This window comes from Paroedura picta, chromosome 4 (assembly GCF_049243985.1).
Source record: "Paroedura picta isolate Pp20150507F chromosome 4, Ppicta_v3.0, whole genome shotgun sequence".
Taxonomy (NCBI): domain Eukaryota; kingdom Metazoa; phylum Chordata; class Lepidosauria; order Squamata; family Gekkonidae; genus Paroedura; species Paroedura picta.
In genome coordinates this window covers 1,183,795-1,197,498 of record NC_135372.1, presented here as the reverse complement: position 1 = coordinate 1,197,498, position 13,704 = coordinate 1,183,795, and the positions used below count along the sequence as shown (strand labels likewise).

The 13,704-nt window shown below is 49.1% G+C and overlaps 1 protein-coding gene across 1 annotated transcript in view; it reads left to right on the top strand.

The window, feature by feature from the left end:
* The window catches only part of EFNA2 (ephrin A2), a 196,138-nt gene that overhangs the window by 155,834 nt on the left and 26,600 nt on the right, over positions 1 to 13,704 (top strand). Inside the window, exon 3 of the mRNA XM_077331436.1 lies at positions 1,429 to 1,721. Coding sequence (XP_077187551.1) covers positions 1,429 to 1,721 — 293 coding nt within the window. The remainder of the gene's footprint in view (positions 1 to 1,428; positions 1,722 to 13,704) is intronic.

The window sequence follows — 13,704 nt, the reverse complement described above, 5'->3', positions numbered from 1 at the left end:
CTAGGGTTTGCCTCTGGTGGGAGGGCTGGGCCGGGGACCCGGGAAAGGGCAGGGGGTCTGAGAGCTCGGACACCGGGGTGCCGACCCTGGCAGCGAGAGGGAAAGTGGAGGAGAGGCATTCAAAGGGAGAGCCAGAAACTGGGTCTTTTGGGGCAGGACAGCAAGGAGTCAGGAACAAGTTTCAACAACTATAGAATCAAAACGCAACGGGCACTATCTCCCCCACCCCGCCCCAGGCAGGCCAGCCGAGGCCTGGCGAGGCCACAGCCAGGGCTGCTCAGGGCGGGGGCAAGCTCTGGCAGGGGCTCCCTCCCTCCTTCCCCTGCACTGGACCCACAGTCCCATCCCCTCTGCCCTCCCTCCCAGCTCCTGCTGCCTTACACAGGCTTCTTCCAGATGGAAGAAGGAGAGCGCTGCGGCCAGGGGCAGGACAGCCTTCCTGATTGCCCATCCATTGGATGAACAGCCAATCAGGGATGGGACAGCCGGGACAACCTACTTGATTGGCCGTTAGGTGATGAGTCCCAACTCCTCCCACCACATCCTTACTGTTTTATTTATATGTTCAGATCAGATTCAGATTGAGAGTGGGAAGGGGCCATCCAGGCCATCTGTCCCAACCTCCTGCTCAATGCAGGAGCAGCCTAAAGCATCCATGAAAATTAGATGTCTCAGATCCAGGCTTGCCGTCCTCCAGGAGGTGCCTGGAGTTCTGGAATTTCAACTGACTGCCAGAGTAGAGATCCGTTCCCCTTGAGGATGGGCTCCTTGGCATTATACCTAGCTGAGGTCTCTGCCCTCCCAAGGCTGCACCCCAAAATTTTCAGGTATTCCCCAGTCCAGAGCTCTCATGATCTTCTGGGAGCTCACAATTATAATGCAAGGAGTGGTCTGTGGTTTCCTAGTGGTGTGAAAGATCAGCAGGAATATTCTCTGCATGTTCATACATGTGCCACAGCCATGGCCTGGCGTGAATCCTCATACTAGCACAGAAACAGCTGCCCCCCCCCCCCGTTCCTTCTTAAAGCATTCCTATCGTTTCTCAAATTTGAATTATAATAATTCCCCAGATATTCTGCCTGAATGCGCAAAGAAATTGCCACAATCACCATGTATTATAGCCTTTTGGGGACCTTGTATGATCTTAAATATTTGGTTTGTATGCATCCTGCCAAGGAATGGCAAAGTACAGGGGGGGGGGGGTAAAGTATTTGTTTTATTTTTTTAAAGAAAAATGTCATGTTTTCCACAAAATACAGACATGAAATTTTGTCTTCAAAATCCAAGTAGCAAATTGGTTTGTTTTAACAAGTCTCAAATGTTTGGGGATGTTTGTCTCAGCCCTGTCCCTAATCCTAGAAAAGGCAAGTAGATTTTGCTGTCCATGCACCTCAATTTTGCTCTCATCCCCCCTCCCCCCCCCCGCAGATTCCATCAAGGGGACTACACGGTTGAGGTGAGCATCAATGACTACCTGGACATCTATTGCCCGCACTATGAGATCCCGTTCCCCATGGACCGCATGGAACGGTACATCCTCTACATGGTCAACTATGAGGGCCACGCCACCTGCGACCACCGGCAAAATGGCTTCAAACGCTGGGAATGTAACAGGCCCGATTCAGCCAACGGGCCTCTGAAATTCTCCGAAAAGTTCCAGCTCTTCACCCCTTTCTCACTGGGATTTGAATTCAGGCCGGGACACGAGTATTACTACATCTGTGAGTAGTAACCAATACTTCCCCTTGGGAGGTTCTCAGTCAGTGTCTAACGATGGTGGGCAGATTTGAGACACGATGGGTAGCGTTTGGGACATGGCAGGCATGGGGTGCTGAGGTCCTGTTGGCAGCCCAGTAAGAGAGGACATGAAGCACTTGGTAAGATAGTGTGTTTGTGTGTGTGTGGGGGGGGTACAATTTGATGTTTATTTAACTTTTACCTTGGCATTTCCCCTCATGTGCTGTCAAGAAAAAGAACTGTTTTAAATTTGCATACAAGTTAAAGTTATGCACAGTCATTTATTTTAAAAAAGCCTATGTATTAGCATTTTGGGGGGAATCAACTTATATTCAGGGTTGTGTTCCCTTTGGTATCCCTCTCAAAAATGCGGGTAATGAAAGCACGCATTCCTCCAGCAAAACAGGATAACTTGTACAGAGGTTAACATGGTCTTCTGCTGACTAAACCTTAACCTCTGATAGCATCCAAAGTGGGTCTTGGCTACCTTACAGGTCGCCACTGGGTTGCCACCCTCCAGTCAGGCCTGGGCATGTCCCAGAATTCCAGAAAATGGGGAACTGCAAACTCCTCTCCTCCCCAAGCCCCCCCCCCCACCACCACCCCCTGCCCAAGCTTCACCCTCAGATCTCCAGGAATTTCCAAACCCCAAGTTGAAAATACTAACTTGGAGTCCCCAAAGGAAACATTACATGGAGCTTTCACAAATGCTAAATATCGTGCTTGGTTGGTTGTTTTGTTTACCGCCCCTCTCGAAAACCATCTGGGGCGATTTACACACTTTGAAACCATAAAACCAATCCACAAGTCACAATATCACAAGGTAAAATTATAAAATTCAATTCAAACACAACTTCGGCGATTCCTGTTGCCCCAGCTGTCGCGGCGGATGGTTGAGCCGTACTGGCCGACCGGATGCTAAATAGAAGGAATCGGGGTGGGGGGGTGGGGCTTTGTAAAAAGGCGGGTTCCCTCCCTCCCTCCCTCCCTCCCTCCCTCCCTCAGTTTTATCCGTTCATCAGCCCTGTCAGGCTGAGTTGGGGAGGAACCCTTTGTGCTCAGACCAGTGGCCTCAGGGTGGTGGCCTCCAGGGTCTACCCAGCCGGCCCCAGTTCTCTTGGTGTCTTCCTTTCGTTGCCGTCTGCAGTGAGACTGCCGATTAACTCTTCTGATTACCCTGTCAGTCCAAAGCCAAGCGATCGCAGGGACCGGTTTAATTAGCAGGAATGACTCTATTTAACCTCCATTGGTGACTCGGGAATGTGGGCTGTTTGAGAACCCAGCTGGGGCCACATTCGGAGAAGATAATAAAAATAAGCCCGTGTTCGGCAGAGAGAGAAAGAGAGGAAGAAACCCCTGGGTGACCCATCATTTTCCCTTGCAGAGGAGAGGGAGGGCAAGGAGCGTTAAAGATGATTCTGTTCCCAGACCATGTTTTGGCTTGTAAATGATTTGAACTTGGGCCTCCCGCCGGGCCCTCTGGCCTACTGCGCTACCAGCGAGCAAAAATAATCAAACGCTTTAAATTAGCTTCCCGGACCACCCATTAAGAAGCCCCCTGATTTAAGAGTCTTCATTTATCTTGATTTTCTTTTAAAAGAATAAGAAAGAAAGAAAAAAGGAGGGGGGGGGCTGTCTTTGTTGGGGACCAAGTCTCGTTTTGCTGTTTCGTATACTTTTCCAGCATAATTCTTGGAGACCAGGGAAAGGTGTCAGTTAGAATCATAGAATTGTAGAGTTGGAAGGGATCTCCAGGGTCATCTAGTCCAACTCTCTGAACACAGTAGTCCAAGTGAGGTCTTCCCAGAGTGGAGTAAAGTGGTAACATCACCTCACGTGATCTGGACATGATAATTCTTTTAATACAGCCCCAAATCCCATTTGCCTTTTTAGCTACTGAGTCACATTGCTGACTCATGTTCAGTGTCTGGTCTACTAAGACCCCCAGATCCTTTTCTACGCAGTACTGCCAATACAAGTCTCACCCATCCTTCCTACCTAAATTAAGAACTTTACATTTCTCACTGTTGAAATTCATCTTAGCCCAGTTTTCCAGCCTTCTGCTTCTGTCTTATGATGTATTTGGACACGTGATCTGGACATGATAATTCCACAGAGGACTCTCAGGGACTTCGCAATTCTGTTCCTAGACTGGAGTCCCCAATATTTAATTATTAGGCTTGTATGCTGCCCTTCCTGACTGGTGGGCTCTGAGCGGTTCACAAAATCATCCCATTAAAACATCCATTGTTCATCAATAGTTAAGATGGTGAAACATCTAAAATCTTGTCTCAATATTCCATTTTTACAGATGCCTCAAATGCATGGGCTAGGGACTGAGTTGGAAAGGAAAGGAAAGGAAAGGAAAGGAAAGGAAAGGAAAGGAGTGGGGTCAGCCAAGCGAGCCAGCAACAGAATTTTGGCACCTTTTGTCAGCCAAAGGCCTGGCAGTGCTCATCGTCTCAAGGACGGCCGTGGATGCCTTTCCTGGCCCATACAACTGTTTTTGGAAGTGGGTGGAGCCAGGTGGGGCTTTTGCCTGCAAGGCCTCTGGTTGGAGATTTGCTTGACTGTGCCAGTTTTTTTAAATGTGACTTTGGCAGCCGCTGCCAGCATAGAACAAAGATCTTCATTGTGTGCCTGAAAGTAAACCACAGCTGCCATTTTGTGGCTGGCTCCACCTCCTGGTGGGGAATAACAAGAGCATTTCCACACATCGAAACTAATAGCATTATGCTAACGTTGTTGTTGTTGTTATTATTATTATTATTATTATTATTATTATTATTATTATTATTATTATTATTTCGATTTATTTCCCGCCACTCCCAAATGGCTCGTGGCGGGTTATAGCTAATGGCATAGCGCTAAATATTATCGCGCATCCGGACATTCCTCACCTTCTGGCTTTCTTGTTTTCATCTGCCGCCTTCTTGTGCTTCTTATACTCCATATCCCTGCTTGAAATGGCGGAAGAGAACAATGTGTTTTATACGTGACTCTCTTTCACATGTCAATCAAGCCAGGCAGCCAATCCCCTTTCACAATGTATTAAAGGGCCCACGATGCCCGCTAATTTTTTTTTAAATCAATAGTTCTCTGTTGAAATGCCTATGCATAGATGCAAAGTGCTTCTTTATTGCCAGTGCCTATGGAATCACGATGCTTGCTTCTTTTAAAAATAAATCTCATTTCTGATTGGGGGGAGAGCTTAGAGAGACATGCTTTGTGCTATAAATTTGGGGGAATTTTTTTTTTGCCTTTGTCTGCACCATTGAATGCCTACTCGTTGCTCCAGGCAGTTCACTTTTTAAAAAATCCTGTCCCTAGGAGAAGGGAGAGGTAGGCGGGTGCGAGGGCGGGACATTGGAGGTGGAGATAGCGCTTTTTCACCCCCATCCATTTCTTTAGCCTGCTGGTTGTGCTCCTGTAGCTTGCGCATTTTAGGTTGGGGAATCCACTTTATGCGATTCCCCAACTAGTGCTTTAAAATGGCGGATGCAGCCTTAAGTTTGCTGGCCAGATGCGGGAGGTTAGCGACGTCATGTGAAATGCCAAAAATTTGGTGTCTTTATACGGTAAGTATAACGCTACCTTAACGGGGTGCGGAATGTCCCCAAAGGTTCCCCAGACTTACAAAGCTTAAAGACCTCTGGTCTAATGGAACCCCACCCACTATCCACTTTACTCACATAAGAATGGCTCAGACAGCGGTAGTGGAAACCATGACATCTCCTGCTGATGTGGGCCTGCTGTGACATCAGAGCGGGTCAGCCAATGCGCTGAGAGAGGCGGTGCAAGCAGGGGAAGACAGGCCAATAAAGAACTTGGAAGGAAGTATTCCCAGCAGGGGCACTGAAGAGAAACCAGGGCCTGCCCTGTCATTGGGCCTTGAGAATGTCTTTGTTCATCGTATAGCATACGCATAGTATAAGGAGAAAATTAGCCCAGACAACTTTTTTGACCTTCAAAGCCAATTGCAGGTGGGTCCATTTATCTGTATGTATTGGTTTCAGTTTATTGCCTCCCCAGTTGCTGGGGTAAGAATTTGTCATCTTCCCTCCAGGTTGCCCAATTCCCACACGCTGAGACCAATGACGGGGGTTGGTTCTTGACTTTATGGAGGAGCTGAACAAATTTAGAGTCCAGGTGCACCGTTAAGACCAACACTTTTTATTCAAGGTATGAGCTTTCGTGGGCCCACATACTTACTCAGATATTGCATATTGTACCTGAGGAATTGTGCATGCACACAAAAGCTCATACCTTAAATTAAAATTGGTTGTTCTTAAAGGTGCCTGACTGGACTCTAAATTTGTTCTGCTTCTTCAGACCAACACAGCTCCCCGCTGGAATTCTTGAAGGGCATCTTGTATGGGCATCTTACCCTATTTTATATTTTTATTCTACTTTTACAATTGTGAACTCTTACCTTGTTAACCAGCCCGAGATTTTGGGCTGGATACAAATTAATCAAGCAAACAATTAACTAAAATTAATTAATTTACACTGAGAAAGACAGGGTATAAATGTTTAAATAGATAAAAATTCTGAATGTTAAGGTGAAACCTGGGGTGCACAGGTCTTCTCCAGACCCATCTCTGTACCTCCAATTCCTGGAGCAACAAGGGGCCAACTGCATTGTCTGGCTGGCTAAGCCCACAAGCCCTCCTTGCGTTCTTCCAACCGGGGCCAAACTGATCCTTCTGAGAAGCCCATAGGTCAGGTAGGAAGGCCACAGGAACAGCTCTTTGCCCAAAGAAACTGGCATGCTAAGGTAGACTGACTCCTGCTGAAGGCTTGAGGTCGCTAGTGGCCATGGCTTCAATAGCAGCCGAATACTCCGAAAGGAAGGTGAATTTGATGGGCAGGATCCACTGGCATCTCAGGAACAACTTTTCTTTCATCAGGGAGGACAACCTCCGCCTCCCCTTCTCCTTCTTAATGCTTTAGATGACCCCACTGAACTCGTAAGGAATGTGCAGACTTGAAGGAGATTAAACTTTTCATTGAGACACGGTGAGCGGCAGGCCAGAAAACAAAACAAAAGACACAGACGGGGGGGGGGGGGGGTCGTACCTGCATGCTGCCGTACACGCTCTTGCAGTGCTGCAGCAATCATAACACTCATTTACGCCTGGATTCTCCAGGATTCCCACGGGAGCATGCTCCAGTTGCAAATGGTCATTGCGTTGCTCTGCCTCAAACGAAATCGGAGTGCTTGCCCTGGAAAACCCACGCCTTGAATAAGTCTTGCTTGGTCTTAAGGGTGCTGCGGGATTTTGTTGTGTTCCGTCAGACCAACACGGCGACCCACTTGAACCTTGTCTCAAACGACTTAACTCCCCCCCCCCTGCAAATGGGACCCATATTAACCCCACCGTTTTATAAACGCCTCCCCCTCACAATAGGCCCAGCAAGCCCCGTCGGCTGCCGGAGCCCAGCTCCCGTGCTTCACTCTGAAATATCGAAATGTTATTTTCGTGTGGAACCTAGAAACAGATTTCTTGGTCGGTTACCCCGATGGCTTCTGGGGCCGCAGATCTTGAGCAAGTGATCTGCGCATTGTCAGATCAAGACCCACTTGCCTGTCGCAGCCGCAAGGATTAGAGCAGCAGCGCTGGAGTCACCCTGGAGTGATATCTGTATTCTCTTGTATGTATCGCTATTGTTATTAATTATATTTCCTCCACTATTGTAACATTGTTGTGTTTTGCATGCATCTGTGTTTGTGATGTTTGTAAAGGCTTGTGGCCAATACAATAAGTCCGACACTCCTAAACTGCGTTCCCAGCCATGGCCTAAGAATCAAGCCCCCCCTCCCTCCCCCCCCCCCCGTGGGTTAATTTCAAGGTCAACATGAGTGAAATGGAACATCATAGTCCCCGTCTCCAAACGCGGTCAAAGCATCTCTTGAATCTTCAATTTTATTTTTTTTAATTGTGGGGGGCATTCAGTAAAGAAATTTTGCAATAATAAAAATATTAATTAAAAACCACGACCCCAAAGCACTCCACGTTCTCTCTTGGTCCAGGAACTACCGACAGATTTATCTTCCTTAATATCCCCCCCCCCCTGCCTTGCCTCTAAAGCGTCTGTTTTCAACCCTCTTAATTTGTTCTTTTTATCTATATTAAATTACCATTTTCCTCTCTCTCCCCCTCTGCCTGCGTAAAATGTCACTTGTAAAATAGCTACTTTCCTCTCTCTCTCTTTTTATTTTTTAATGTCGTTAGGGAGAGATTACACAGGAGTAAATAGTGAAACTCATCACGGCTAAGCCAGTTAGAATTCATGTCATGTGGAACATTAGAAATTATGCCTCTTTGAGGCAACCCCTGTTTAGCAGACATAAAAGAACAGGCATTACCACCTTCTATAGCTTGCAAATTGGAATTCCATTAACCTTCGAGGCATTGAGTAGGAAGGCCCTGTTTGCAGTCCACAGTTCTAGGTCAAGGTTAAGCGGCGGCTTCTGGGATGGGAGGGATTCTGAGATCAATGTTTGCAAAAGGGGCCAGAAGAACCAGACTAGGACGGGGACAGCAGACGGTCCAGGTGCAAGGTTTCCTCTGGTCAGAATCAGGTCCCCTGAAACGGGAAGGGGAGGGTGGTGAATTTCTTCTAGCGCAGGCATGCCGCTGAAAATGGCATCCACCTTTCAATTTCTCATCGCCTCAGACAGAAGTGTTGTCCTGGTCTTTGTGGAGATGTTTGTTCAGTGCGGTTGTCAACTGCCAGTCTTGTGGCATGGAAGTGGAAGACCTGCATAATGCAATGGCAGCACGGTGCAGCAGAAGTGCAACCCAGGAGATGCCGAGACAGATAAATGGGAAAAAACAATTTCTGCAGCATGTCTACAGCACCAGTAATCTGGAGTTCTTTTGCAAAACAAAAAACAAAACCCTTCTAATAACTGCTGTTGTTGTTTCATGTCCAGAGTTGACATGTGCACTCAAATCACCCAACCTGGAAAAAGAAAAAGAAAAACGTAATTTTTTTTTTGTATTTTCTAAGCTGAATGCAGATTCTCTGATATGTTTCGACTACCGATATAGGTGACCCAAATAAAAGGCTATTTTTATGGCTCTTATTTGAGCATATTGAGCTCTACTGATCAGCTGTCCATCTCACTTGCCCCCGTTCAAGAGAGGGGAAGCAAAGTGGACCACTGAATTGGCTGCCAGCCATTTAAACCTAACAGTTTGCTAGGGCCCATCAGCTGGCAGAGAGTAAAGGTGGTTAGGCCACTTCTGAACAATCTGGAGCTGGACAAATCCAACCCAACCAGACTTAAATTTGCCCTTGGTTCAGCGGGCAGTTGAGGGCCAACTCCAAAGTCTCCTTCAGGAGATGCATTCCATTCATGATCCATTCCATTCTGGTTTCCACCCTGGCCATGGGGTAGAGAGGGCTCTGGCCGCCCTCACAGATGATCTCAGGAGGCAGTTGGATCTAGATGGGTTGGCGGGTCTGCTTTTGCTAGACTTTACCACTGTCGATCATGGGTATTGGCCCAGTGCCTAGCTGACACGAGGATTCTTGGCATAACTTGGCTGCGACCTTTCTTCCAGGGATGGCACTAGGGAAGAGAGTAAGCCCTTGTGCGTGGAGCCCTGCAGGGAGCTATTCTCTCCTTGATGTTGTTTAATATCTACATGTGCCCCCTTGCCCAACTAGTCTGCAGTTTCAGGCTGGGCTGGTGATGCCCAACTATTTCTGCTGATGGGTGGCCACCCATCTACACCCCCAGAGTCCTTGGCTCAAAAGGAGTAAGCTGAAGTTAAATCCAGCAAAGAGGGAGGTCCTCTGGCTGGACCAGCATGCCAAAGGAGATGCAGTAGAACTCCTGGCCCTTGACCGCCACCTTCAAAAGTCTGGGTGTGAAGCTGGATGGCCCCCTATCTAGGGAGGCTCAGGTCACGACGTTCTCTCTCGGTGCCCAGCCTACCCACATTGATCCCTACTATGGTCACCTGCAGATTAGACTACTGTAACTTGCTCTATGCAGGGCTGCCCTTGAAACTGCTCAGGAAGCTCCAAGTGGTCTAGAAGGCAGCCGTGAAGACCACAAATTACGCCAGGGCTCTCCCCGCTGCACGGGCTCCGGATTGGAGACTGAATCAGATGCAAGATTCTGATCTTAACATTTAAAGCCCTGAACGGTCTGGGACCCCTGTATCTATGGGGCCGCCTCTTGTGCTATTCCCCCCCAAGATCACTAAGATCAAAAGACCAGCAATTGCGAAGGTCTGGGACCACCTTACACTCTGCGGGTGACAATTTATGGGTTATTCCCAGCCCCAGGGAAGCTCAACTAGCCTTGACCAGGGCCAGGGCCTTTTTGGTCCTGGCCCCTCCCTGGTGGAATAGCTCCCAGGTGAGCTGTGGGCCCTGTGGGAGCTTTCAGCATTCTGCGGGGCCTGCAAAACGGAGCTCTTCCACCAGGTCTATGGTTGAGGCTGGGGGTAGCAAGAAAGATCTGTGGGACCCCCCTGGTGTACTCAGCAGTCCATGGCCATCGTAACCCTCTTTATTTCCCCCTAGAGTTTTAGGGGGGGGGGAGAAGGCTGGGGAGGTTTTACTGCCATGTTGTTCTGTTTTTATTATAATTTTTGCTGTCCGTTTTAATGGGGTTTTATTGGGGTTTTACTGGACATTTGTAACCCGCCACGAGTGGCAGGCAATACATTTGATAATAATAAAACAGGATCCCTGGCACGAAAGAAGTACGATGGGCCTTGAGCAGGGTCTTTGTGGTCTGACCCTGGCCTGGCCAAACCCTCTTCCTAGGGACAGCAGGACCCTCGAGGACCCTCAACAGTCCAGAGGCCTGCAGGACAGAGCCCCTGGCCCACCTGGCCCATGGCTGAGGCCAGCAATTATAACATGGCGGAACAGTGACCAGCCTGCCTGAAGAACCCCGCACTGAAATGAATGAGGACTCAAACCCTCCATTCTGCTTCCCCCTTCCAAGCAGAGGGAACTGAGGGGGCCTGCTGAAAAGACTGGCAACCATTCCAGGAACGCCAAAGGTTAAGCAGCAAATATGTATAAAAATCAAAATACAGATATTTATTATTAAGTGAACGTTAAGAAGAACAAAAACAACATTAAACATGAGACACAGTCTGTGTGATATTGCACATGCATAACGTCCTCCCTGGCCAGACCGAGGGAGTGAACGGCCCTTCGGACAAGGGTATATAGCAGCCTTCCTCAACCTTTTTACTGTTGGGCAACCCCCGTGACTGACCTGCGACCAGGTCTCTTACCATCTGTAATTTCCTTTAAGTTTCTAAGAGGTTTGGATTATTGCTTGCTGTGACCAGGGTGGGGGAATTGCCTGTCTCCATGTGGAGACCTTCCCCAAGGCCAGAGCTGGACCCAGATCCTGCTCCCTGGCCCTGCAGCTGCTTTTAAGTAAATTGAAGACTCGATCATGGGCTTCTCAGTTCTCCAGCCCTCATGCTGCCCTCAAGCCTCCCTGCTCCAGTTCCTTCTCCCTGCAGGCTGGGATATCCCTGGAGTTTTGCAGGCAGGGCCTAGGACAGGCAGGGTTTAGGGAGCAGAGGGGTGTGAAGCCACAGAGTCCACCCTCCGAATCTGCCCTTTCCTCCGGAGAACTGATCTCTCTTGTCTGGAGTTGAATTGTAACTTTGGGAGAGCTCCACGCCCTACCTGTTGGTTGGCAACCCTCCCTGTAGCCTATGGCTCAAGGCAGCAAAGGGAATGGATAATACCAGATTCTTCAGCACATTCAGACCCATCTCTGGACCAATGAAGTAACACTCTCTGCACAATAGAAAGGCGCTCTGTATATCCTCAGAGGCAGTGCTCAAGAGTGTGCCACTTGGCACCTTGTTTCAAAATAGCTGTGTTCTGATGGAGGGACTCTGCAGATGCTCAGAGGCACTATCACTGAAGGGCCTAGGGTTGCCAGGTCCCCCTGACCACTAGTGGGGGGATATGAAGGTTGGGTAGAAACTCGTAGAGATTTGGGGCTGGGCCCTGGGGAGGACAGAGGTCCAGTGAGGTTCAATGCTTCAGAGTCTTCTCTTCAACGCATCTGTTTCTCCAGGGGAACTCATTTCTGTAGGCTGGAGGTAACCATAATTTCAGGGGTTTCCAGGGCCCACCCAGAGGCAGGCATCCGTAGGACTTCCACAACTCATTCGTCTTAATGGGGTCGGGTTTCCAGGCATGGAACGTAAAAGAAGCATGTTGGGTTCTAAATGGATGAAGGGATGAACTGAGGAAGCGTCCTTAGACGGGGTTGTCAGAATAAGGGCAAACAGCACAAATAGCAGGGAATGACGGGTGCCTTTTGCCTCACTTCTCCCCTCTGAAATTTGACCAGAAGCATCTTTTGGGTTAGGGGTACAATCCCTGGGAGCCAAATCAGGATTGGCTGGGCAGCACAGAAAAGTTTCGTCTTGCAGGCGGTAGAAGCGTGCACAAATATTTAAAAAAAACACCCAACATGGACAAGCCTCGCTCCAGCAAAAGAGAACCGATTGTCTGAGACAAAGGAATACAAAAATAACAAAGAACACATCCAAACTCACACACACACACACACACACACACACACACACACACACACACACACACTGCATGCAAAACAGTCAGGAGCAAATCTTCTCTCCTTGTACGACGCTTTTCAGGCCCACGAAAATCACCTCACTCCATGGCCCTTCTGTCTCCGGTCTACCCCTAGAAGACCCTTCCACAAGCAGAGTGGAGTCCTGCAGGGTTTCCTGCCTTCTGTTTTTGGGGTGAGCATGATTCTTCTGAATGCTCCGGGCGCTGGCTCAGTCCTTCAATAAGGTGGACCAAAACTCAGAGCCCTCCAGGTTCCAGCCAGCCTTGTGAGGTTCCTGGGCGGAGGAGTCCTCATGCCGTTGAAATAAGAGCTGGCGGGTGAAGCCAAAGGCTGGCAAAAGGCCCAAGAACACGGGATGCTTAGCTGGAGCAGAGGAAGTAGATTGTTCAGGCAAAGGCAGCTAGAGGGAAGCCACGATGGGGACAGAAAGGCTAAGCTTTGGTTTGGGCGAGCAGTGCAAGAAAGAAGAGCTGGCCGAGGAGAGAAGAGCATATGTGGGGAAGGGGGAAGAAAGTTCTTTCGTGGGGCTAGTCTGCTCCCCCCCCCCTTTGCTAGGTGGGCAACAACTTCATACCGAGATTTATAATCTGCAAAAAGTATTCCGTGACCTGCTTCCCTTCCCCTTGTTGCAGCGCCCAAGGGACCTGATGAGAAATGCCACACACATACACCACCAATACACACACACACACACACACACACACCCGATGGATATCATCCGATCTCATTCATGAAAACCGTTCTTCCAGCATGCAGAGCACTTGGGGCGGGATGTGCCCGTCGGCCGTCAGTCCTGTTGAGAAGCAGCCTCTTTGCCCGCCTGTCCGAAGACAATGTCCACTCTTGCTTTAGCGGGGAGGGGGAGAACCTGAAGGGCTGGGAGAGGGAGGGGGACTGGGGCAGAGGGGAGAATAAAGCTCCCCCATTGTTCGCCATCAATGTCTCAGCAAGGATTATTGGAAAGCCGCTGGGAACAGCTGCCTTCGGTCGCCTCGGATTTGTGGGGCCAAGAGGAGGTCCCACGCCGAGGAAGCTGGCTCTCCTGCAAGAGACGGGACACTTCCCAAATAACAACACCCCCCAGAGCAACAACATCAAGTAAATGCTGGAGACCCGGCTTTCTCAAGCAGGGGTCGTGGCACCCCCCGGGGGTTTCGTGATGACCCTGGAAGGGGTTCCTGAATGGGGAGGGGAAGTGAATTTCTTATCTATTTTTAAAAATTAATTAAACATTTATGGGGGGGGGTGATGTTGACCTGGTCCCCCTCCTCCCAAAATGGCCAATGCAGGGCCTGGAGGGGGTGGGAAGGGAAGGGGCCCCGGGTGGGCGTGTCCACAGCTCTGCTTCCCAACCCTATTCT